At 33.2% G+C, this 27,173-nt stretch overlaps 2 protein-coding genes across 4 annotated transcripts in view; both read right to left on the reverse strand.

Annotated features, from left to right (window-relative positions):
- LOC127714477 (putative bifunctional UDP-N-acetylglucosamine transferase and deubiquitinase ALG13) overlaps positions 1 to 26,623 on the reverse strand; it is a 73,358-nt gene extending 46,735 nt beyond the window's left edge. For all 3 annotated transcript variants that reach the window (XM_052220536.1, XM_052220535.1, XM_052220534.1), the window contains exons 1-4: positions 26,584 to 26,623; positions 22,246 to 22,318; positions 19,743 to 19,824; positions 16,969 to 17,101 (exon numbers count right to left, since the gene is read on the reverse strand). In XM_052220536.1, the coding sequence (XP_052076496.1) occupies positions 16,969 to 17,101; positions 19,743 to 19,824; positions 22,246 to 22,318; positions 26,584 to 26,609 (314 nt within the window). In that variant the 5' untranslated portion in view covers positions 26,610 to 26,623. The remainder of the gene's footprint in view (positions 1 to 16,968; positions 17,102 to 19,742; positions 19,825 to 22,245; positions 22,319 to 26,583) is intronic.
- On the reverse strand, positions 11,052 to 14,314 carry LOC127714483 (uncharacterized). The gene is made up of 2 exons (XM_052220542.1): positions 13,832 to 14,314; positions 11,052 to 12,218 (listed from the first exon to the last, which is right to left on the reverse strand). The coding sequence occupies exons 1-2, from the start codon at positions 13,914 to 13,916 to the stop codon at positions 11,704 to 11,706; spliced, it is 600 nt and encodes a 199-aa protein (XP_052076502.1). The 5' UTR covers positions 13,917 to 14,314; the 3' UTR covers positions 11,052 to 11,703.
- Positions 26,624 to 27,173: the final 550 nt, after the last annotated feature.

Consider the following 27,173-nt stretch of genomic DNA (forward strand, 5'->3'; position numbering starts at 1 on the left):
AATGATGAAAGGTTAAAAAGAATGCCCCCCCCCCCCCCCCTCCCCTCTTTTGACATTCTTAAGTATTGTCAGTATTGCACATCTTGGACTATCTGCAGAAATCCACTTAAACAGCAAGTGAAACAAAGAAGTGTTGTTCAGCTAATGTCATAATCTATAACAGGCAATAATAGGAAAACAGTTAGCAGCCAATGTCATAATCTTAAACAGGCAATAATATGAAAACAGTTAGTTTTTTCTTTTGAATTGTTTTACATTTGTCATTTCGGGGCTTCGATAGCTTACTATGTGGTATGGGTTTTGCTCATAGTTGAAGGCCGTAGAGTGACCTATATTTCTTAACTTCGACATCATTTGGTCTCTGGTGGAGAGATGTCTAATTGGCAATCCTACCACATCTTCTTATTTTTATATATTATTGAAGACTATGTTGATCTATCATTGATGTCTTACAGTTATTTTTGTCATTGAGGTATTCTATCATTTCCTTTTATTCTAATTATTCATCATATTTATTGCTATCCCTTTTCTCTGGTTGTTATCAAAACAACAACACTGTGAAGTCTTTTTTTTTCCTTTTTGGCAACATAAATAACATATCAGGGCTCACGCTAGCAGGCGACTGTGGCGACAAAGTCACTTTCCCGTCCATCACTTGCTTTGCTTGACCATCAAAAGCGATATCTAGTCATCCTGGTGTTCACAATAGTCGCTTGCAGTCGCTTTTGTCATCGACGATTTCCCATTTTTACCAAGTCAATGAAACAGCATATTTTCCATTTAAAAGTGAAGAAATTCAAAGACATACACGATTTATTTCTTTAGAAAAGATGTGAAAGTATTGACTTTACAGATTGATCGTATGTTATTTCAAAGAAACAACTTTTATGAAGTATTATCTTTCACTTCCAGTACTAGTTACTCGAGATCGTATATCAAAATATTCTGAATTTCGGAAAAATAAGTTTGTTACTTCTTTATAAAGTAATCAAAATTGCCTTTAGTTAATGTTTGATCCATTTATTGCATTAAAAGCGTCATATTCCTTTCCGAATCGCTTGTCAAACATTGTTTATTTTCGTAAAATTTCTTCATCTTCCATGTACGAACCATGGATCAGAGGAGGGAATCATCTGAAGCGGACCAGCTATGACCGAAATCTGTATTCTTACGATAATAACTACAGACGCCTGAATTGAACAGCTGACAAAAGAATAATGATCCCAAAAGTGAAAATTAGGCATTCCACACGCATTCACAAGACTTTTGGTTAGATCTCCCTTCTAAATGTATATGTTTTCATGTAAATACATTGTTTCAATTTATTGATTAAAGTTGTTTAACTTTGTTTAATTTATATATCTTTTTAATGAGAAACTGAATTTTATTAACATGATAAACAGAATAGTTTTTTAATTGCATTTTAATTGATATATGATACTTTCTTTTCCTTTTTGATATAAAAAAAAGTTCTTTTTAGTGCTAGATATTTAGTTGGTAGATTCTGACAAGAGGACTAATATAATTGTGCAACTATAAATGACTATTCAAGACATAAACTGAAACAACTGTTACTTTAATTGTCACAGGTATGAATTGAACACATATATATAACAAGAGTGCACACGCTGAAATGTCTCGCCTTCTTTACTAATCATTGATATTATGTTGATAGTCCTAAATATAAAGCTTTATTACAACTGTCACATAAACTTAACATTAACCAAGTAAACTAAACATTGACCAATGAACCATGAAAATGAGGTCAAGGTAAGATGACACCTGCCAGCTAGACATGTACACCTTACAATCATTCCATACACCAAATATAGCTGACCTATTGCATGCAGTATTAGAAAAAAAGACCAAAACTCAAAAACTTAACTTTGACCACTGAACCATGAAAATGAGGTCAAGGTCAGATGACACCTGCCAGCTAGACATGTACACCTTACAATCATTCCATACACCAAATATAGTAGACCTATTGCATACAGTATAAGAAAAACAGACCAAAACACAAAAACTTAACTATAACCACTGAACCATGAAAATGAGGTCAAGGTCAGATGACACCTGCCAGTTGGACATGTACACCTTACAGTCCTTCCATACACCGAATATACTAGACCTATTGCTTATAGTATCTGAGATATGGACTTGACCACGAAAACTTAACCTTGTTCACTGATCCATGAAATGAGGTCGAGGTCAAGTGAAAACTGTCTGACGGGCATGAGGACCTTGCAAGGTACGCACATACCAAATATAGTTATCCTATTACTTATAATAAGAGAGAATTTAACATTACAAAAAATCTGAACTTTTTTTTCAAGTAGTCACTGAACCATGAAAATGAGGTCAAGGACATTGGACATGTGACTGACGGAAACTTCGTAACATGAGGCATCCATATACAAAGTATGAAGCATCCAGGTCTTCCATCTTCTAAAATATAAAGCTTTTAAGAAGTTAGCTAACGCCGCCGCCGCCGCCGCCGGATCGCTATCCCTATGTCGAGCTTTCTGCGACAAAAGTCGCAGGCTCGACAAAAACAGAAATAGGTAACATATGGCCCTTAATATTATAGTAAAAACCAAATATTGAAGCGCTGCGAGCGAACGAGCACTTCTCTTTAAATCTCAACACTTCTCCCTACTAGTTTCAAAAAGAGAAGTCACTTCTCCCTATGATTTTGAAGTAGTGTGAGCCCTGACATATAATGAATAGCTCATGTGTGCTTTGTATGACTTTACAGACAATCTGAACTTTTGTCCTGCAAAGTTATTAGGCCAAATAAAAATATATGTGTGGTTCCAGTTACATCCTGAAAAAAACTAGGATTGATCGGGTAACTGGAACCACACATATATTTTTATTTGGCCTTACAAGACATCAATACAATGTCAAGGTGTATTTTAAGGCTATTCAAAATTACAAAAGTTTTATTTTTTCAATCGAATATTAAATCATCATTTATCTTAACAATCAAAATTACATGTGTAGTTTATTGCTTTTAGCTTACTATATTCTTCTGAAGTTTTACTTTCTACTTTAATTAAAAATTTCATTGTTTTATAAATTTACTGATAAGAGATATCTCTTAATATTTTTGTAATATCAGCACAACTGCAAGTTACTATGAATTGGTATGAAATAAGAGTGTAAAATGTATAAAATATTACCTTTTACATTGAAGTTCATTTTCCTTCAGTGCATAAAAAATGGAGATAACTTGGTTTATTTGTTATTCATCTTTTTATTTCAAAATATTTTCTTATTCATGCTATTACAAGGTATGCAGTTTTTTGAAAAGCGAAGAATGTGCCAAAAATAAAGAATAGAGAATAATTGGGCACATAAATATAAAGAATAGAGATTAGAGGATAAGAAAAATGGTCCAAGAAATCAAAAAAAAATACAGAAATGAAGATTGTCCATTCAGACCCTTAATTATACATTTGATTATTCCATGGGAGGTAAAAAACCAGAGGAAATGTATGGATAACTTTTTTCAAATGATTAAGCAACTGGTATTATTCCACTGCATTTACATATTGATAGCTTAATCAATATTTGATTGGTTGAGACTATCCCACATGTCATTGAACAAAACTTCATATTCCCCTCTGAAGAAAGGGACTTCATCGTGCAACGTTACGCACGGTTAACATACATAATGTTTTGAGGATTGTTTTTTTTTTAAATAGGGATAGTAAAGTCATTAACATTTTCAAATTTATTCCAGACGTTAAAACAAAAAGACTAATAATCACCTTTTGATCCGTACTGTTTATCAATGTTTATGTCGTGTTTAGTTATAAAAGCAAGTGGATAAGAAAACTAGAGGCTCTCAAGAGCCTGTGTCGCTCACCTGACTCTACTTTGGTTTTAGAAATCATGTAAAGATAGATAAAAATCATAACAGATACCCAAATAATGATTGAGGCCAAATTTTGATTAATATTGGTCCCGTTATTTAATAAAATATCCTGGTGGCCATCTTGAACAGTAAATCGACAACAAAGTAGCAACACTTGGTCAGCACTTCATAAGGAACATTCATGCCATGTTTGGTTTCATTCCATTCAGTGGTACTCTAAAAGAAGACATTTGTATGTATTTCCCATAGGGTCCTATGTTAAACTAAGCCCCTCCCCCTAGTGGCCATCTTGGATGATGGATCGACTGCAAAGTAACAACACTTGGTCAGCAACTCATAAGGAACATTCATGCCATGTTTGGTTCAATTCCATTCAGTGGTTCTCTAAAAGAAGACAATTGTATGTATTTCCCATAGGGTCCTATGTTAAACTAAGTCCCCCGCTGTCGGCCATCTTGGATGATGGATCGGCTGCAAAGTAACAACACTTGGTCAACATCTCATAAGGAACATTCATGCCATGTTTGGTTCCATTCCATTTATTGGTTCTCTAAAAGAAGACATTTTTATGTATTTCCCAAAGGGTCCTATGTAAAACTAAGTCCCCTGCTGGTGGCCATCTTGGATGATGGATCGGCTACAAAGTAACAACACTTGGTCAGCATCTCATAAGGAAGATTCATGCCATGTTTGGTTTCATTCCATTCAGTGGTTCTCTAAAAGAAGACATTTGTATGTATTTCCCATAGGGTCCTATGTTAAACTAAGTCCCCCGCTAGCGGCCATCTTGGATGATGGATCGGCTACAAAGTAACAACACTTGGTCAGAACCTCATAAGGAACATTCATGCCATGCTTGGTTTTATTCCATTCAGTGGTTCTCTAAAAGAAGACATTTGTATGTATTTCCCATAGGGTCCAATGTTAAACTAAGTCCCACGCTGGCGGACATCTTGGATGATGGACCGACTGCAAAGTAACACAACTTGGTCAGCATCTCATAAGGAACATTCATGCCATGTTTGGTTTCATTCCATTCACTGGTTCTCTAAAAGAAGACATTTGTATGTATTTCCCATCACTACAAAAGTCTAAAAGTCTGAAAAGACCAGTTTTTGTCTTAATTTGCATAAACTTTTACTCGACATTCTCCAAAAGTATGACTTGTGTCTTAATTTTTCTTGACAAATTCTCATTTATATTAAATTTGTATGAAATTTACTCAACATATTCTCGACATTCTGAATATGGTCTTAAAATTTCTTGACAAATTCTTGACATTTGAATACTGTCTTGAAATTTCTCGACATATTCTCGACATTCTTATTTTTTCTCAGTATGGCTTGACATATTCTGAACATTTTGAATCGTGTCTTAAATTTACTTGACAGTTCTGAGTTTTACAAACCATGACCAATATTCATGATATAACTTTACTCTTTATTTCTCTTTATATGATATACTGTTGTTTCAAGTTACACTTCTTTACAACAAAAATAAAAGTTGGGCATGTAAAATAATTGAAAATTTGGGTATATACATATTTTTACAAATGCAAATATGGCTATGAAATCTAAAGTATAAAATAATTCAAATGTGGGAGTGTTGATATAAAACAATTTCAATGTGGGTTTTTAAATAATTACAAATTTTGATTCCTAAATCTTATAAATTAAATGATTCAAACCAATCATACTGTAGACATATTTCATTCTACATTCATAATATTCAATGTTGATATGGTAAATAATTATTATACCAAAATGTGGTTTATATAAATAGCAAATTATGATGATATACAAATCATTCATTTAACAGAAGAAAAATTTGTGTAATGTCATCTGTTGGAATATATTAAGTATTACACATGGACAGGATGTTCCCCATAAAATTAAGGTATTCCACACCCCAGAGTACACACAACTGTCAAATAGAAGTTATTGCTTTACCTGTAATCAGCCATACAACTTATCAGTTGACCGACCATGCCACTACAATTTAAAAAGTTTGTTGATAGATGAAAATGAAAATCATCATTTTGATGAAAAAAAATTGAATTGAAATGGATTTTCTTCATCAAAATTATGAAGTTAATTATTTTAACATAAAAACAAATTGAATAATTCCCAAAGATTAAAAGAAAATTATTATCTACTCCAGGAATAATAAAAAAAATGTATTTATAATGGGTCCCATCAATGATTTCTATAGAAAATCATCGGTCTTATGAAATGGTTCTCAAACAGACATGCATAATATAGATCTAAACATTTTTTTCTTTTCAGGAAGGAGTTATCACAAATATTTATTTTTGATAAAAAATTATAAAATTCAACAATCAAATTTGAATAAAAAATGTTTTTGGGTTGTTCTAAAACATTTTTTGTAAAAAATGAATAAGGTTTTTGAATCAAGATGGGAACAAATTCTTTGACCTAAACGAACCACCCCCCCCCCCCCCCCCCCACCCCCCCCCCCCCCCCTCTTTTTTTAGCCACACAAACCCAAAAGATGAATTGTGGGGTCCAGAAGAGATACAAGACACCTATTTTAGTAAAGCAAATTTGACTGGCAGTTTTGCGAACGGCAAAAATCTAAATGCTGTTTGTCAATACCTTCGATTTATATTCCAAGTGAAAACAATTACTTAAATGTTTAATAAAAATAAATCAAAATTAAACTACATGGGGGATTATTCAGGGTATTCCAACTTAGTTGCACCAAAAGGGTATCTTACTATACCAAATTAATCCTTGATTCTTCAAAGTTTAGTTTAGCCATAATAAAAAGGAGTATATAACAGCAATAGAATGTCATAAACAGTGCAGAATAAGTCTGTTCACATTTCAGGCGAAATTTATACTGTTGAGATAGTGTCAAGACAAATTTAAGACTGTCAAGAATGTGTCGAGACATATTCAGACATTATTTAGAATGTCAAGAATATGTCGAGACAAATTTCAGACATTATTAAGAATGTCAAGAATATGTCAAGACAGATCGAGACAAATTTAAGACAGTCAAGAATTGGTCGAGACTAATCCAGACTCTTATCAGATGATACAGGAAGTGTCGAGAAATTTTAAGACAATGTTCATACTGTCAAGACACTTGTCAAGAAAAATCAAGAACCTTATTAGACAAATTCATACTATGTCAAGAATTTTTAAAAATTATTCAGACAAATTAAGAATGTCGAGTAAAAATTCATGCAAATTCAGACAAAAACTGGTCTTTTCAGACTTTTTGACTTTTGTAGTGCATAGGGTCCTATGTTAAACTAAGTTTCCCGATGGCGGCCATCTTGGATGATGGATCGGCTACAAAGTAACAACACTTGGTCAGCACCTCATAAGGAACATTCATGCCATGTTTGGTTTTATTCCATTCAGTGGTTCTCTAAAAGAAGTCATTTGTATGCATTTCCCATAGGGTCCTATGTTAAACTAAGTCCCCCGCTGGCGGCCATCTTGGATGATGGATCGGCTACAAAGTAACAACACTTGGTGAGCACCTCATAAGGAACATTCATGCCATGTTTGGTTTCATTCCATTCAGTGGTTCTCTAAAAGAAGTCATTTGTATGCATTTCCCATAGGGTCCTATGTTAAACTAAGTCCCTTGCTGGCGGCCATCTTGGATGATGGATCGGCTACAAAGTAACAACATTTGGTCAGCACCTCATAAGGAACATTCATGCCATGTTTGGTTTTATCCCATTCAGTGGTTCTCTAGAAGAAGTTCAAAATGTAAAAAGTTAACGCCGACGCCGGACGCCAAGTGATGAGAAAAGCTCACTTGGCCCTTCGGGCCAGGTGAGCTAAAAATGTATGTAAATTAATAGTTTATGTTCAGGTAGTAAACAAAGCCTAGGCAGTGGAATAAAACATTCATTTCCCTTGGCCTCGAGAGATGTGAAGATTTTGTTCACCCTCATAAAATATGAATCTTCTTGGGTGAATAAATCTTCATATCTCCCTCAGGCACAGGAAATAAATGTATAAAGTCAAATGGTATGGAAAAGGGACAATTTCTACTCTCAAACATTTATTTTCAACAGAGTATCAAATGTTTTAATGCAACATATACACAAGACCTTGGATGTGATATCAGAAGGTGTAAGAATTTAGGTCTGGAGTTATGCTCTCATATATCCAAATTGTTTTTAATCAACATGTCTTGCATGTTTTAAAACATTTTCAGTGGTGTAAAGATGTATGTTTTGTCTTCTATGTGTATGCGCAACAACAAGTTAATTACTAATCAAAGCGCGAAAGCGCTGTAAAGGCAGTTAATTACAGGTTGTGTGTATTTTTAGTCCAGTTATATCATTATCTTGCATAGTACATTGTACTTATCAGAGGTGGCTTTCAGTATTTAAGAGTTAGAGTTCTCTAATGATATTGAACAAGTTTTATGAATGTCATATTCTGAGCACTATATGAAGGCGATTGTTCTCACTTGTTTATGAACTAGTGCATTGTGTCCAGTTTGTACCTTTTTTATCTATGTTTATAGTCAAATACTGTTTAAAATAGTTTGGCATTTTCTTTTAAGTAATAAGTAAATGTTATCAACTGTATTTTATTCAACTTTGCAAATGTGGTTTGTTACTGGTAAGTACAATGTATGGATGATAGTTGTTTCATTGGCAATCATAACACATCTCCTTATTTATATAATGATCTATATTCAACGACCTCAGGTACAAAAAAAATGTATGTAACTAAACTATGATGGGAAACCTTTGACTTCTTTCTTTAATATAAACTTTTGATTTGGTACCATAGAACTATGTAGAATAAATGTACATTGCAACATGTCAACTCTTTCAATGACAATACTTTTTTTAGAAACTATAACTCCAAGCAAAATTATATTTCCAAGTATAAAGTAATTTATGAATGAAACAAGAGTGCACAAGCTGAAATGTCTCGCCTTCTTTACTAATCATTGATATTATGTTGATAGTCCTAAATATAAAGCTTTATTACAACTGTCACATAAACTTAACATTAACCAAGTAAACTAAACATTGACCAATGAACCAAGAAAATGAGGTCAAGGTCAGATGAACCATGCTAGGCAGGCATGTACAGCTAACAATTCTTCCAAACAACAAATATAGTTGACCTATTGCTTATAGTTTAAGAAAAACAGACCAAAACACAAAAACTTTAAACTGAGCAATGAACCTTGAAAATGAGGTCAAGGTAAAAAAAAACCTGCGTGACTGACATATAGATCATAAAATATTTCCATACACCAAATATAGTTGAACTATTGCATATAGTATTAGAAAAAAAGACAAAACTCAAAAACTTAACTATAACCACTGAACCATGAAAATGAAAATCAGATGACACCTGCCAGTTGGACATGTACACCTTACAGTCCTTCCATACACTGAATATACTAGACCTATTGCTTATAGTATCTGAGATATGGACTTGACCACCAAAACTTAACCTTGTTCACTGATCCATGAAATGAGGTAGAGGTCAAGTGAAAACTGTCTGACGGGCATGAGGACCTTGCAAGGTATGCACGCTTTTTTTTCAAGTAGTCACTGAACCATGAAAATGAGGTCAAGGACATTGGACATGTGACTGACGGAAACTTCGTAACATGAGGCATCCATATACAAAGTATGAAGCATCCAGACCTTCCACCTTCTAAAATATAAAGCTTTTAAGAAGTTAGCTAACGCCGCCGCCGGATCACTATCCCTATGTCGAGCTTTCTGCGACAAAAGTCGCAGGCTCGACAAAAAGGAGTTCTTAATTAAGTAATAAACTGATTCGCTGAGCGCAGCTGGATACACCCACAGAGGTCCAACCCTGAACAGTTGGGGCAAAAATGGACACAATATTCAAGCTTGATACAGGTCTGAATTTGGATTGTAATTAAATATTTGACATATTATAGTTTCTGAATAAATGTAGTCAAAGAACTTGAAATCGGTTATATGAATTGAATTTATATTCAATTAAAGATTTCTTGCTGTTGTGCAATACACTGTGCTGTTGCGCAATACTTAATAAATCTGTTGCCAGACTATAAACAAATAAAGTTCAATTTCTTCTCAATGTCATATTTGAAATTTATGAAAATCAATAGGGAGATTACATCAATAGCTATAAATAATTCACCAAAGTTTCATGCGAACTGCTTAAAGCATTTTTGAGTTGTTGTCCAAAAACTGGAAAATCCCCCCCTTTTTAATGAATAAAACCCCATAACTCAGAAATGTAAAATCTAAAATTTATAAAATTCTAAAGGGAGCTTACGGATTGATAATTTAGTCTTAGATGCAAGATTTTTTTATCAGTTGTTTGTGGCTTTGAACTAGCTGTCAGTAAATGCGAGTACTCTCAGATCTGTACTTAGTGTCTTTTTGTTGTTTGGATGTACAACTACCCGGCCACGTCCACTTGTATTTGTATTTATCCATCTGATGAGTTAAGCCTCTTTCAACTGATTTTTATAGTTCGCTCTTATATTGTACTGTTACACCACTGTCCCAGGTTAGGGGGTGGGTTGGGATCCTGTGAACATGTTTAACCCCGCCACATTCTGTATGTACATGTATGTGCCTGTCCCAAGTCAGGAGCCTGTAATTCAGTGGTTGTCGTTTGTTTATGTGTTGCATATTTGTTATTCGTTCATTTTTTGTACATAAATTAGGCCGTTAGTTTTCTTGTTTGAATTGTTTTACATTGTCATTTCGGGGCCTTTTATAGCTCACTGTGCGGTATGTGCTTTGCTCATTGTTGAAGGCCGTACTGAGACCTATAGCTGTTAATTTCTGTGTCATTTGGTCTCTTGTGGAGAGTTGTCTCATTGGCAATCATACCACATCTTATTTTTTATATTTACATCAACAGATATAAACAATTCACCAAAGTCAAGGTGAGACAACAAAACTTAGTTGTAAGATCTCTGAAATTTTTTACACTTTACAAGTTTTTCTAATTGTTGGAGATTGTATGGTGACAGTAACACCTGTAACTGCTTAACCCATTTCTTATGCACTTTGGTTCGATAAACTCACTGAATATCATACCACATCTCCTTATTTTTATATGCATTACAATTTACATGTGCATGTAATTCTAAATAATATTTATATATATATATATATCAGAACAAACTTCATTGCACACTTTTATTTATGCATCCTTTGGCACAATACAAGTTCTAAAATTACACAACATAAAACAACTAAATGTTATTTCAGATGAAAGTTTTGTTTCAGTTCCATTCATAGGATTTATTAGAATTTTGTATGTTTTGCAAAGTCCAATAATTAGCTCTATGTGCACGTGTTAATTGGAGACTTTTCTATCCCGTATAAGAGTTTTGGAACTAATTCTGTTTCTTTTTTTGAAAAAAGTGAGCAAACAAATCTTGCACATTTAAACCTTTGTCTGCCATCACACTGTCACCTGGATCACATAATTGAACTATTCTACATCTTTCAACTATTTCACAGTCACTGGTACAACCAACATATGTATTAGAGACATAGTTGACTAAACCACCAGGTGTCAAACATACAAGTATTTTCAGTGTTTCTGTTTTTATATGATGAAAAGGTTGCCTGAGCTCTAGGAGCTTTAGGTTTTATCACGGGATATTCTGTGCTGTCAATAATAATCCAAGTTGTAGGAAACTTTAATTCTAAGTTGGATGGCGAAAAATACCTGACTAAACCACTAAATGGCCAAGCGTTAGCCTCACGCCACTGTTTAGACATAAAAACAATCCATGTTTACACAATATTCTTAACACTAGTTTCAATCTAGAATCTAGACAGTTCAAAGTTGGTTGTATAATGCATCAATTTCATCAAAGTCATAAAAAAACTGATTTTCAAATGACACCCTATCAATTTGAAAATATATGTATCTCAAACAATGTGCTGTTGGACCAAGTGTGGTCAAAACAAATAAAAATTTAGTATACAACTCTAAACCGGTATAAAAATGCATGGCTGTGTCACGTGTCTTCATTTCAAAATTCTCTGCTGAAAATATAGGCATTGATGATGTTTGCGTAATTCCATCTGTGAAGCTCAACATTAGCTGGGCAGTTGGTGGTGGACAGTCATAAATCCTGTCTGCAGAATGAATTACTTCTTCAGGAAAACCAACTTTACAATCAAAACTTTCCTCTAGATTTCTACTACAATATTCATCAAGTTTAGTTCTTTTGTTTTCACAGGAAACTGCCCTGATTTTTCTTTTTGCGGACGATTCAGTCTCTTGCTTGGTCCAGGAAAATAGGCTGGGATTGGCAGTAGACTTAAGTCTCTGTATGGTGGGTTTGTGCCCTGAAAAAGGTTATAAAACATTTGTTTTTTGATAATTAAATGAACTTCCATTAGCAATGCATACTTTGTACAGAAGCAAGTTAACTCGTACCATTGTAAACTCGTACCACGTAAACTCGTACCAACGTAAACTCGTACCACTGGGAAGTCGTACCAATCAGAACTCGTACCACTGCAAACTCGTACCATTAAAAATATATTCAAAAATACGAAAGTTTTATGATTTTTTTTTGGTAAACTAAATAAAAAAAGTTGAATTACTTGAATTTTATACTAGATTTTAATGAAAACTTAGACAAAAATATGAATGTTTTATGATTATTATTTTTTTAAGCTTTATACAAAAAATTAAAATATCTTTGAAATTTATACCAGATTTTAATGAAAACTTAGACAAAAATACATATGTAATTTCTTAATTACCATGCTAATAAATATATTAAATTCCTTTGATTGTGTGATTATTGGTTGATTATTAACTAATCAACTTGTTTTTTTTATCTTTAACTAATCAACTTGTATAATCATATAAGCATGGTCATACATATTCTGCTGAAATGTGCGGAATATTGTATAAAAATAAATTTCATACTTTCTAACTGTTGGTCATAAACAATTTTAAACCTTTAAAACACAATCAATAAATTCTTTCATTAAATAAAATTCCTTTTAGAAACAATAGAAAAATACCCAAATCTATTCAATGTTACTGATTTGGAATGATTAAAAATTAAATCAAATAGTTGTCAGTAAAAGTTTAAAAAAGAGTCTATTCAAGGGAGACAACAAAGCCAATCTGCCACGGTTTTCTCTATCCAATTAGACAAGGAAAATTAGCTACAAATTGGTTATTGTAATTTCAAATTATATAAATTTTACAGACTTAAGAGGTATTGAGTGAAATTAAAGTATATATTTATCATTAAACACCATTTGAATGCATTTAAATAAGTTGGTACGAGTTTACAATGGTATGAATTTACCGTGGTACGAGTTAGCAGTGGTACGAGTTTGCATTGGAACGAGTTTTTGTTTAGTGGTACGAGTTGACATTGGTATGAGTTACAATGGTACGAGATAACTATAATTCCTTTGTACTCGTAACCTGGCAAAATATTAACTAGATTTATTCATTACAATCTGGATAAAACTATGTTAGCCTGATTCAATGTACATCAAAATGTATGTTATGTAAATCCAAAGGACAAACAATGAGAGACGTATGCAACAAACATACATTGTTTGTACCTAAATAACTATAATATAGATGAGAGCATGTCATTGTTTTGTTCCTGTTAACATTGTCATTGATATTTTTCAAGAAAGTCTATGAGGCAAAGCTTATGCATTCCTGTCATTACTACATAAGCATAATTACTGCTAAAATAATTCTCAGTATGATATACCTCTTGTAAGAAATCATTATAATTGTAGCAAGCACCAAAAAATCTCAAACAGATCACATTGAATCGTAATCCAAAAAATTATGACGTCTTGAATTAACCACCCCCTTTTATTCTAAAACGATAATTGCGGTTGTAAACTGACTTTGGTTTATTCGCATGGCGATTACATTTATAACTATATATTTTAAAAAGAAAATAGAGTTTTACCATGAACAGTTTCCTGCACGTAGTCTTTTTCAGTAAAATGTGCCTTGCAAACAACAGCTGATTGAGATGGACTCCACGATTTCATCGTGTTCTCGTCCAATCTGCGTATGGGCCATGGCGTTGATCCAACTTTTCCTTCTTTTTAAGTCATTTGGAAATGCATGTCCTCCTCTTAAATGACATCCAGGTACACAACAACAAGTACTTGGCATCGTTAATTAAAAATGCAACTGTAATAGTTGCACAGTGCAGAAACCGGAAGTTGAAGTACAGGATCGGCTACCACGGCGCCACCTATTCAGGAACGATAATTTGCTACTTTATATAACTGCGAAATAACAATAACGTTAGACGGGTTCGCGTGCATAAACAGAAATGCGCTTTAAATTGTATAATATAATTCATGTTCAGTCGACCTTTAATTATTATATCAACGACTGAAATGATTTATAAACATCTAGATTGCAGATAACACTCGAAATTAACCCGTCCTCTTTCTAGTTTGTCAATCGGTTGACTGCTTATAATGTAAAATACAAATATATCAAAAGTTTTTAAAACTAACAAAACACAATGATCGTTTCTCTATTTCCCAATGTAAATGAAATGAGACAAAAAACATTTTATACCACAATAAGAAGAGGAGAGAATCAACATTTTCCGGATCTACTTGGAGCTAAATGACCCCCCACGTAGATAAGTTGGATATCGCGGAAAGAAATATTAACACGGCAACTAGAAAGGCATTAAAGCACTGCCTTTAAAAACAAAAAATCCAAGACAAATTTTCCCCAAGGTTTTTATATCTGACTGAATAATTTCACTAGTTGGAAGAAGATATACAATAGGACATATCATATACTAGAAATTCTATACATCAGAATGAATGTATGCTTACATATTTAATTTTGTTTACATCCCTATCAATTTGGAATAAATTATGTTTTTGTTGAAATCCTATTACAATAAGATTTTTCTCATGATTATTTCAACAAAAACTTTTTGACCATAATTATTACATTTTTCTGTATATATCAATTTTAATTGAAATTAGCACAATAAGTCTTGTTTCTCCAAATCTGTGATTTTTGAAGAAAAGCAAAGTTTCTACTGCAAAAAGAAAGGAGTTATCTGGCAATTTTGGTGTAAATGGACAATAGGAAGATGCCATCATTTGGAACATTTCCGCCCATGCCAGATTTTCTCTACCTACAACAGTTTACAAGATAATAGAAAATACTTGCATTTTACCCGTGTTCTTCTTTTAGCATTAGGGGCCAAGTTGGTTGGCAGGCGTGGTCGGATTTTTCTAGCATCCCACAGGGTCTGGTATTCGGACCCATTCCCAATGGCAAAACCTCTACATTTTTCCCAATTTCGGGTGGAAAAATTCCCATACGAGATTTTTAGGGACATCTGCAGGCAGGATTGAAAATTGTTCAAATTACATTTTCACCTATATTGTTCATGACAGCGATGTTCTTTTTGTTCAACCGCTAGCTTTATGCAGAAAATCACAAACAAGTAAATGTGTTAAACCGAGTTAAGACATATCCGATTGACAAATACAACTTTGACAAATGGCCGCTATAAACCGGAAATGTAGACAAATGCAATACCTGATCAGATTCCGCAAGTGGATAAGGTAGCACTCCACAGTTAGAAAATAAAATTAAAATTGAACCACAAAATGTTTAATCATCTTCTATTCCTGGCTCTCTAATACATTAAGCCATCTGTTTGTGTCATATATGTGCATATGTATGTAATCAGTATCTTACATAGATTTGTTTTCAGAAGTTAAAATAGTGTAATATAATTCATTTTTTGTGTATCCATGGCAACATTCTGCATTAATTTACAATAAAATATTGAAAAAAGGGGGATGAAAATGTCAAATATTCCCACAAAATTTGGTTCAATCTAGAATTGCAATCCCTTTGAGTGACACATTTTCTGAAACGATTGACATTAATCTACCAAATAAGCCAATGAAAATTGGGTGTCTTTCGGCTCATTTTTTTGTAAAATTTAATCACAAAGTTCGTGTGACAAAAAGTTGGAAAAATACATTACAATAATTTCCGGACCAATATCTGGTATGGATATGAAAATACAGACAACAGCCCATAAAATATACATTACACAATCTTGATATTCCTATAATCCAAGTATGAAGGCTACATTAATCTTCAGCCATCCAAAAATGAATTTTATTGCACACTAGCTTTCATATTTGAAAAATCCACAGGGGCCAAAATGTGAAACTACACACTTAACTGTGGAGTGCTACCTCTAATTCTGGGTTTGCCAATCAAATACAAATTTTTTTTTTTTTAAATTCGCCTCAGGTGACAAACTATAGCTATTACATATAAACTCTTGAATTGATAACCAAAAGATATATTAAAAAGGAAGAAGAAAAAAGTAAATATTTTTTTACGGAAACTCGGAAGACATTTTTAGTCCACAAGTGTTCATGTCAAAATTCAAACAAATTATAAATGGCAATCATGTTATTTCTCACTTTATTTTCACAAAAGAGATAATTTTATATGAACTATACACATCAAAACTCACATCTGGTATATTTGTTGGATTGTCCCAATTTCATTGAAAATCATGTGAAAAATTCCCAGAACTGCCCAGGGTGCTTTTTCCCAAAATACCCACAAAAAACCCTGTGGTCATCTGACACACTTTTTTTTAACAAGATACAACAAGGATGACTGTAGCCAAGTTTGGATTAATTGACACACTTTTTTAAACAAGATACAACAAGGATGATTGTAGCCAAGTCTGGTTTAATTAGGGAGCTACCATTTGATATTTATGGGGGGGGGGGGGGCTAATATGAAAAATTTTGTCCTGAATTTTTTTTTATTTGTAATCTCTGTCCTGCCTTTTCATTATTCACTCTATTCGGTCCTGCCTTTTTTTTTTAGTTTATCCTGACTTTTTTTTACATAAATTGTCATCCTGCCTTTTTATTTTGCAAAGTGTCTCATCCTCCCTTTTTTTTTTTACTCAAAACTCCTGTCCTGCCTATTTTTTTCAAATTTCATCCTAGCCCCCCCCCCCATAAAAATCAAATGGTAGCTCCCTTAGGCACAGTTGTTAAAAAAAAAATACATTACCATGGAGTTCCACTGTATCTATAGGACTTCTTCCTCTGTTTTCCTTCTTGTTCCCTTATTATTTGTATTGCTTCTTTTATTTCTTCTTCACCAAAGTTGTAGACACCATGATATAATATATCATAGACAATAGCTGAAATAATTATTAACATTTACAGATTTTGAAGCAAATTAAGCAGCTGTAAATTACAGTAGGCAAATATTTAAATGTAGATATGTCACGAAATAGAAGTTCCTTCATAATATAAGTTCCAAGTGGAAGAAATATTCTGTAATATTATTTCCACTGGAACAAATATTACAGTATTTGTTCCTTACGGAATAAAGGGTATAGAATATTTGTTCCAACAGGAACAGATATTATGACATTGTTTATAACAAAGTTTCCAGGGGAACTTCTCTTAAGCAGAACAAATATACGTTGACAAATATAATACAACTTTTCTGTTGCTTTTAAGAAGTTAACTCAACTGATCATTGTATTGCAGATATTTTTCACTACGAGGAATGGATGAAAAGCCATTAATAAGACCACAAATCAATATCTGTAAGGGAGCTACCATTTGATTTTTAGGGGGGGGGGGGGGGGGTGCTTTGGATGAAATATGAAAAAACAAGCAGGACAGGAGTTTGAGTAAAAAAAAGGTAGGATGAGCAACTTTGCCAAAAAAAATGCAGGATGACAATTTATGTAAAAAAAAGTCAGGATAAACTAATAAAAAAAAAAGGCAGGACCAAATAGAGTGATAAATAAAAAGGCAGGACGACATTTTTTTATCCTAGCCCCCTGCCCCCATAAAAATCAAATGGTAGCTCCCTAATAATACTTTCCCACATACTTTTTTCTGAACTTTATATAACAATAATTCAACAAAATTACTTACCTATGTAAGAAATATCTTCAAATTTCAGTCTTATGAATTCAATCATTTTTAAGAGATACTTTCAAAAATAATAAACATGATAAAGGCATCACGTGTAAGCATACTTTTATTCTGGCATGTAGAGTTCTGGTACATGAAATGAATGGAAAGCCAAACAGCCAAAGGGGTCACAATTACAACAGTTAAATTCTAAATGAACATATCAAAAATATACCATGTTGAAAGTATGGAACATCAAATTTAGAATTTAAAATTACATAGTTGTAGAGTTGCAACAAAAGCTTCAATTTTTAGAAGTTTATTTACCGAGTTGCACTGATACATTTTTTTTTAAATTGCAAAGTTCGAATTTCAATATTATGAAGTTACATACTAACAATTTAAAAATTGAAATGTTGAAATTTTTACCCATTTGGCTTTCCATAGAAAAGCACTTGACTGTATTCCTTGTCTCACAAGCATGTTCATTCCTTTAAAATAAAACCTTAAGGAAATATGTCGGGGAATATTTACACTAGTATTTCAACCAAAAGGATATAATACTAGTTAACACATGAGGGTCTGGATGGGGTTTACAGAATAGAGAATAATGGGCAAAAGGTGCAGAATAATCAGCAAAAAATATAAAGAATAGAGAATGATGGGGTGCTAAAATATAAATAGAGAACAATGGGCAAAATTTATAAAAAATAAAAAATTGACTTAAGAATACAGAGTTAGAGGACCCCCATCCAGCCCCTCACACATGAATGCCAAGTGGATTTGTAGAGTTAGAAACATCTTTGTCCAAAACAATCAATTTTTTTTAATGTTTTCTCTTTTCAAGTGACATGAACAAAACTTACTTCAGTATTGATGGCATGGAGGATTTAAAAGATAATATCCAAAAAACTTAAAACTTTTCCAAATTTTCAGTCTGTTGTGACATTGACCTTTGACTTCCTACAAGTTCTTATTATATTGCCCATCCCCAATAAAGCAACTGTGTGAATTGTGAGCAGAATTTTTTTTTCTCAGGATCAAAATTATAATCTGATAATTATTGTCATCATTTAATTAACAATATCATCAAGATTAAAGATGAAACTAAACATTGTCATATTGTGTAACTATTTAACAGGATGTAAAATCATAAAATTATTACATGAAAACTAGGTCAGCAATCAATAGTAGTAAATTTTACTATCAACAATTTGTGTAGAAAAATCACACTCTAAATTAAGACCCCTTCACACTAGCATTCTTTTAATCAATCTAAATTTGAATCTATCTTAATAAAACCAGTTAGCGTTCACATTATCTTTAATCCTACGGATGCAGAGGATCTCCATCAGTCTAATTTGAACCACTGGGTTCACACTACAAGTAAAAATGCAATCGATCTGACCTAATTACCCATGAATGTGAAATCAGTGTATAAATATAGAAATATTAAATCAAATTAATGTGTCGATACATATGCTTGCAAAAAACTAATGGATGAAGTTATTGTTTCACTTGAACTACAAGTTTAAATGTTAATACTGCTGTTTGTATAGTTTTCGTTAATTTTCATCCCTTTTATGTTGGTCGTCAATTTTGTAATAAATTGCCGCCATACATGCGCAAAAATTATTTCGATTCAATAGTACCATTTTAGATTGATCTCTGCATTCACATTTAAAGTTAGAATAGTTCACTTTAGATCGATTCAAACTAAACTACCTCTTTTGTTGTTATAGTTTAATCGATCTAAAGTGAATCAATCTAGTTTAAGTCTATCTAAATGTCCAAGCGTGAACAGGGTCCAAGGTGTTTTCAAGACAGCAACCCAACAACAAAATGTTAAGCTCTTGTAAATCCAAAGTCTATTAACATGATTAAAGTATCTATATTTTATAATCAACTTACACTGACATAGAGCTAAATCTTGTACATATGACTTGGGAAAAACACTTTCAAGGTGTGTGGCATCTATTCTACATAGCATAACCTGAAAAAAATCATTTGTTTTACATTTTGCATTAAATGAAACTGCTTGAGGTCTGATCATCAATGGAGTAAGTTAAACCAAATTATGTTACTGTGGATTCATTATTATTCGTTGGATACCAATTTTCGTGGATTTCGTGGATACAGGAGAACCACGAATTTAAATGTTCAACGAAATACAAATTTTCTTAAGGAATGTATGCAGACTTTACCAAAACCACGAAATAAAATATCCACGAATATGCAAGTTTTCCTCAACCCACGAAAATTGGTGCCAACGAAAATAAATGAATCCACAGTAATCAAAATGGATTTTTTGTTTTTTTGTTTTAAATTTTTTGTCACATTTAGCATGTTTAAAGATATATATTTATTGTAAACTTTGTATCGATCTGACGAGTAAAGCCCTTTTCAACTGATTTTTGTCCCCTGCGCACGTCTACCGGTCTTGTTATAGTTTGTTCTAATGTTGTACTGTTACACCACTGTCCCAGGTTAGGGGGAGGATTAGGAGCCAGCAAACCAGTTTAACCCTATAGTTTGTTCTTGTGTTGTGCCGTTACACCACTGTCCCAGGTTAGGGGAGGGTTGGCGCCTTCAAACATGTTTAACCCCACCACATTCTATATGTACCTGTCCCAAGTCTGGAGCCTGTAGTTCAGTGATTGTCACTGGTTCATGTCTGTCATATTGTTTTTCTTAAATTGTTTTGTTATAAATCAGGCTGTTAGTTTTCTCAATTGAATTGTTTCATATTTTTCATGTCGGGGCCTTTTATAGCTGACTACACATATGGGTTTTTCTCTTTGTTGAAGGCCGTACGGTTGACTATAATTGCTTATGTAACAGCCACTATGTTCCGTCAGTTACTTTCTTCCGGCGGAACTTTTCAACTAGTTATTTCGTTCCGATGGAACTTTCCAACTAGTTGTTTTATTTCGAGTGCACTTGAAAAGTTCCGGAATAAAGTAGCTAGTTGAAAAGTCCCGGAACAATGTAGCTAGTTGAATAGTTCTGGAGGAACAGAACAACTAGTTACATCGTTCCGAATATACCATATTTCGTCCTTTTTGTAGAAAGAGGGGGGAGAATGAGTATCAGTATATATAAGAGCAAATCATTAATTTACAAGAATACCCAACGCACTGAAAGGGGTTTCTTTGGGGACAAATATGCAAAATTTAAGTTGTATTTCATAGCTCACATAAAACGGAATAAGTTGCATTATCATGCAAATTTAGTATTCATAGTACCCTCAAGAGAGGGAAGAATACCCCCCTCCTCATGTGGTTCTTTGCATCAATTCTCCAAATGGAACTTTGTGACTGGTTGATAAGTTCCGTTGGAACTTTTGGGCTAGTTTGTTAGTTCCGGTTTTGACTTATTTGCCAAAGAGGAACTTTGTGGCTAGTTGATAAGTTCCTTTTGACTTTTGTAATCAGTATCTTGGTTTCCCTTTGAAAGGTTCAAATATAATATGTTGCGCTTTTACTTTGCATCAATTCTCCAAATGGAACTTTCTGCCTGGTTGATAAGTTCTGTAGGAACTTTTGGGCTTGTTTGTTAGTTCTGGTTTTGACTAATTTGGCAAAAAGGAACTTTCTAACTAGTTGATATGTTCCGTTGGAACTTTTCAACTAGTCACTTTGTTCCGGTGGAACTTTTAAACCAGTGGAAGAACAAAGTAACTAGTTAATAAGTTCCTCTGGAACTTTTCGGCTAGTTAGTTCTTTCCGCCCGGAACTTTCCAACGTCGGAACAAAAGAGCATTTACACTTACATCTACTTCATTTGAACTTTGGTGGATAGTTGGTAATCATTCGGTCTCATTGGCAATCATACCACATCTCTTTATTCTTGTATTGCTGGATTGCTGATTCATCAAGGTTTATCCTAATTAGCTATTCAAGGTTGTATCTAAAAAAAAATTCCAACATATGGGATCAACTAGAAAGATAATCAATTGAAAGGCTTAACTTATTTCTTTTCGTTATCACAAAAAGAAGAAGTAGAAAATACAGACAACATTGTAGATCTATGCAAGTCTCTTTTAGATTTATTAACTTATCAAGACACTGGACTGATTTATCATATCGAGGCTTTTTATAGCTTGACTATATGGTTTCGGTTTTTCTCATTGTTGAAGGCTGTACTGTGACCTATAATTGCTTTTATTTTCAGTCAATTGGAACTCTGATTGATAGTTGTCTCATTATGACAGTCATACCATATCTCCTTCTTTTTATACTAGGCAGTTAACTGAGCTTTATATCATATGATGTATAAGGCATTTAAAGGCAATCATATCTTTTGAAGACCTTATTAGTATCCTTTGGCAAAAACAATCAGTTTTGGATGCTAGTAGTAAATAGAAATCAGACAAACATATAAAACTTTTCTTGAAATAGTTATCATAACTTACATTTTCTGAAAAACAATTATCTATAGCTAAATATGGTGGACACCCAGGTACTTCATATACTAAAAAATTATGTCTGAAATAAAATAATGAAAATAATATTTATCTATACCTTATCAGTTTTGCCATTGTCATTCCAATAAGTTTGTAGGATTTAATTTGACCTCATAGTTTCAATAGGAATAAAATCTGAAAACTGACCAATTAGATAAATAACATCTTTTGGGTTTCATTTAGAAAACACAAGGAACTAGTTATTCCTGCCAAGGTGGGTTCAAACTGGTCATATCTTTTAGGGGAGGTAAATACAATTTTAATTTATCATAGATTGTATATATATAAATGATCTATCAGAAATAGTTGATGTAAACAGTAAAACTGTAAACCAGTGACTGAAAAAATGACGATGAACTGCCTATGTTTGTAGATGACATTCTGTTAGTAATACCTGCAACTCATGAAGGTCTACAGAACTCTATAGATAAATTAAACTCTTATTGTAATCAGTGGCAGCTCACAATAAAAACACAAAAACTGCTTCGCTGAGCGCAGCTAGATACGCCCACAGAGGTCCAACCCTGAACAGTTGGGGCAAAAATGGACACAATATTCAAGCTTGATTCAGGTCTGAATTTGGATTGTAATTAAATATTTGACATATTATAGGTTTCTGAATAAATGTATTCAAAGAACTTGAAATTGGTTATATGAATTGAATTTATGTTCAATTACATGTAAAGTTTTCTTGCTGTTGTGCAATACTTAGTAAATCTGTTGTCAGACTATAAACAAATAAAGTTCAATTAATTCTCAATGTCATATTAGAAATTTATGAAAATAAAAAGGGAGCTTACATCAATAGATATAAACAATTCACCAAAGTTTCATGAGAATTAATGACAGCATTTTTGAGTTATTGTCAGAAAACTGGAAAATAACCTCTTATTTTAATGAATAAAACCCCATAACTCAGAAATGTAAAATGTAAAATTTATAAAATTCTAAAGGGAGTTTACAACAATACATACAAACAATTCACCAAAGTTTCATAAGAATTGCTGAAAGCATTTTTGAGTTTTTGTCCGAAAACTGGAAAATCCCCCCTTTTTTTATGAATAAAACCCTCTAACTCGGAAACGTAAAATCTGAAATTTTTAAAAATCAAAAGGGAGCTCATGTCAATAAATATAAACAATTCACCACAATTTCTTGCAAGTTGGTGAAAGCATTCTTGACTTATTGTCCGAAAACTGGAAAATCCCCCTTTTTTTAATGAATAAAACCCCATAACTCGGAAACGTCAAATCTAAATTTTATAAAAAAGGAAAGGGAGCTCACGTCAATAGATATAAACAATTCACCAAAGTTTTATGCAAATTGGTTAAAGCATTTTTGAGTTAATGTCCGACATGTTGACGACGGACGGACAGACGGACGGACAGACGGACGGTATACCATAATACGTCCCGTAAACGGGCGTATAAAAAACTGAAACTAGAGGCTCTCAAGAGCCTGTGTCGCTCACCTAATTCTACTTTGGTATTGGAAATCATGTTAAAATAGATTAAAATCATAACAGATACCCTAATAATGATTGAGGCCAAATTTGGTTTAATATTGGCCCCGTAATTTAATCAAAAGCAGAAGACTTTTGTAAAGTTTACAGAAATTACAATATAAATTGAGATTGTAGAAAATCACTTTATAAGGACAATAACTCCAACAAGATGTCAATTGACAATTTTGCTCATGTTGACTTATGTGTAGATCATCTTTTGAGCCTGCTCATGGGTTTTTTGATTATGTGATTACTTGGCCGTTTTTATAGTGATAATTTGATTACCAGTCCAAATATTCATGATTATTTGATTATCTAGAACTGTATTTTTGATTATTTGATTATCTTGTTTAAAAAAATAATTATTGATTATGTGATTATATTGGCAAAAAATTTGATTACTTGGACACCCCCAAGAGGGGCCTCTCTTTTCTTGATATTTTTGCAGTTTACAGTATATCTCAATCTATAAAGATACAAGTATTAAAGTCTTCATCAGCACCTCATAAGGAACATTCATGCTATGTTTGGTTTCATTCCATTCAGTGCTCCTCTAGAAGAAAACATCTGTATGTATTTCCCGTAGGGTCCTATTTTAAACTTACTCCCCCTACTGGCAGCCATCTTGGATGACAAATCAGCTACAAAGTAACAACACTTGGTCAGCAACTCAAAAGAAACATTCATACCATGTATGGTTTCAATCCATTTAGCAGTTTTTTAGAAGAAGACATTTGTATATATTTCCCATAGGGTCCTTTGTTAAACTAAGTCTCCCATTGGCAGCTATCTTGGTTGATGAATTTGCTACAAAGTAACAACACTTAAGGAACATTCATGCCATGCTTGGTTTCATTCCAGTCAGTGTTTCTTCAAAAGAAGACTTTTGTATGTATTTCACATAGGGCCGCTGGCACCCATCTTGGATGATTGATTGGCTACAAAGTAACAACAATTGGTCAGCACCTCAAAAGGAACATTCATGCCATGTTTGGTTTCATTCCATTCAGTGATTCCCTTATAGAAGACATTTGTATGTATTGTCCATAGGGTCCTTTGTTAAACTAAGTTCCCCGCTGGCAGCCATTTTAGCTGATTGATTGGCTACAAAATAACAACACTAAAATCTGCCAGCACCTCATAAGGAACATTCATGCCATGTTTTATTTCATTCTATTCAGTGCTTCTCTAAAAGAAGACATTTGTATGTATTGTCCATAGGGTCCTGTGTTAAACGAAGTCCCCCGCTGACGGCCATCTTGGATGATGGATCAGCTTCAAAGTAACACAACTTGGTCAGCACCTCATAAGAAACATTCATGCCATGTTTGGTTTCATTCCATTCAGTGGTTCTCTAAAAGAAGACATTTGTATGTATTGTCCATATGGTCCTACGTTAAACAAGTCCCCCCCGCTGGCGGCCATCTTGGGTGATGGATCGCCTACAAAGTTACAACACTTGGTCAGCATCTTATAAGGAACCTTTATGCCATGTTTTATTTCATTCCATTCAGTGGTTTTCTAAAAGAAGACATTTGTATGTATTTCCCATAGGGTCCTATGTTAAACTAAGTCCCTCTCTGTCAGCCATCTTGGATGATGGATTGGCTTCAAAGTAACACCACTTGTTCAGCACCTCATAAGGAACATTCATGCTATGTTTGGTTTCACTCCATTCAAGGGTTCTCTAAAAGAAGACATTTGTATGTATTGTCCATAGGGTCCAATGTTAAACAAAGTCCCATGCTGGCGGCCATCTTGGATGATGGATTGCCTACAAAGTTACAACACTTGGTCAGCACCTCATAAGGAACATTCATGCCATGTTTGGTTTCATTCCATTTAGTGGTTCTCTAAAAGATTGCAGTCATTTGTATGTATTTCCCATAGGGTCCTATGTTAAACTAAGTCTCCCTCTGGCGGCCATCTTGAATGATGGATAGACTTCAAAGAAACAACACTTGGTCAGCACCTCATAAGGAACATTCATGCCATGTTTGGTTTCATTTCATTTAGTGGTTCCCTAAAAGAAGACATTTGTATGTATTGTCCATAGGGTCCTATGTTAAACGAAGTCCCATGCTGGTGGCCATCTTGGATCTGCTTCAAAGTAACAACAATTGGTCAGCACCTCATAAGGAACATTCATGCCATGTTTGGTTTCATTCTATTCAGTGGTTCTCTAGAAGAAGTTCAAAATGTAAAAAGTTAACGACGATAACAACGACGGACTATAACGACGGACGACAGACGCCAAGTGATGAGAAATGCTCACTTGGCACTTTTGGCCATGTGAGCTAATAATGGTCTTTCAACAGATGAATATTTTATGTAATAAATATGGTTTTTACTCAAATGGTGACAAACTAGAAAAGGTTTTAAAATATACATATCTTGGAAATATAATTGGAAACGTCTGGGAAATTAACTTCATCACACATTGAATTGACTAAGAAAGGTATTAAAGTTAAGTTTTCTATTTTCAAATATCTTTCATTAATATGACAGCAACAACCTACCCATAATCATGTAAATATAAAAAAAAATTAAATTGGTCTTTGTATATTTAGTATATTTGTAATTCATTTCAGAATGGGGATTTAAAATTAAACAATCATATTCTAGAATCACCTCTAATTATCACAATTCTAGTTTCATAGGGACATATTATGCATCAATCCTGCATTGATGGAAATCTTGATTTTTTTGTTTATTTCAACCAGAGAATGATTTTCACTGTAATGATTTTTTAAAAAGGATCCTGTCTGAATTTTAATAATTACCTGCATATAACAGACAAAGAAAACATAGCATCAGATTCAGTCCATACCTGTAATTAGTAAATGAAATGAATATTTAATTGCAGATATCTAGACCATAAGGTCTTAAAAGTAGTATGAGAGTTTTCCATTCCATATAAAGCCAAAGACTGCAAATGATCAGTCCAGATTTTTACGGAATTTAGCAAATTTTAATGCAGAAATAAATATATTTGCAAGCTTTTTCTTAATGAAATGAAGCAATTTATGATTATTTTTTCTAATTCATATATGTTTGATAACAAATAACAGATTAGAAATTCAAAGATTTATAATGGGAGATAACTCGGAAATTTTTTTTTCTACAGGATGAACTTAACTAAATTATTCTTTAAAGTTAGGAAGAAAAGATTGAACATTGTTGCTTAATTTTGTCTTTTATTTCTGAAAGTACAAATGCTACAACCCTATCACCATCACCTTCAAATTCTACGATTTTGTTTTCTTCTTAACACAAATGGTTTTTGCGTTGTAAATGTAAATGAGAGAATTTTGCACAAAGTGAAGCTGTTTACTATACATTTTTAAAATGAAACTACACTAAACTTACCGTT

This window comes from Mytilus californianus, unplaced genomic scaffold (genome assembly GCF_021869535.1).
Source record: "Mytilus californianus isolate M0D057914Y unplaced genomic scaffold, xbMytCali1.0.p SCAF_9, whole genome shotgun sequence".
Classification (NCBI taxonomy): domain Eukaryota; kingdom Metazoa; phylum Mollusca; class Bivalvia; order Mytilida; family Mytilidae; genus Mytilus; species Mytilus californianus.

Bases quoted from the DNA above. Each gene is read 5' to 3' on its own strand.
- LOC127714483 (XM_052220542.1), bottom strand. From the start codon at position 13,916: ATGAAATCGTGGAGTCCATCTCAATCAGCTGTTGTTTGCAAGGCACAT. The intron at 12,219-13,831 runs GTAAAACTCTAT...AACCTTTTTCAG, and splicing joins CGTGCAGGAAACTGTTCATG to GGCACAAACCCACCATACAG.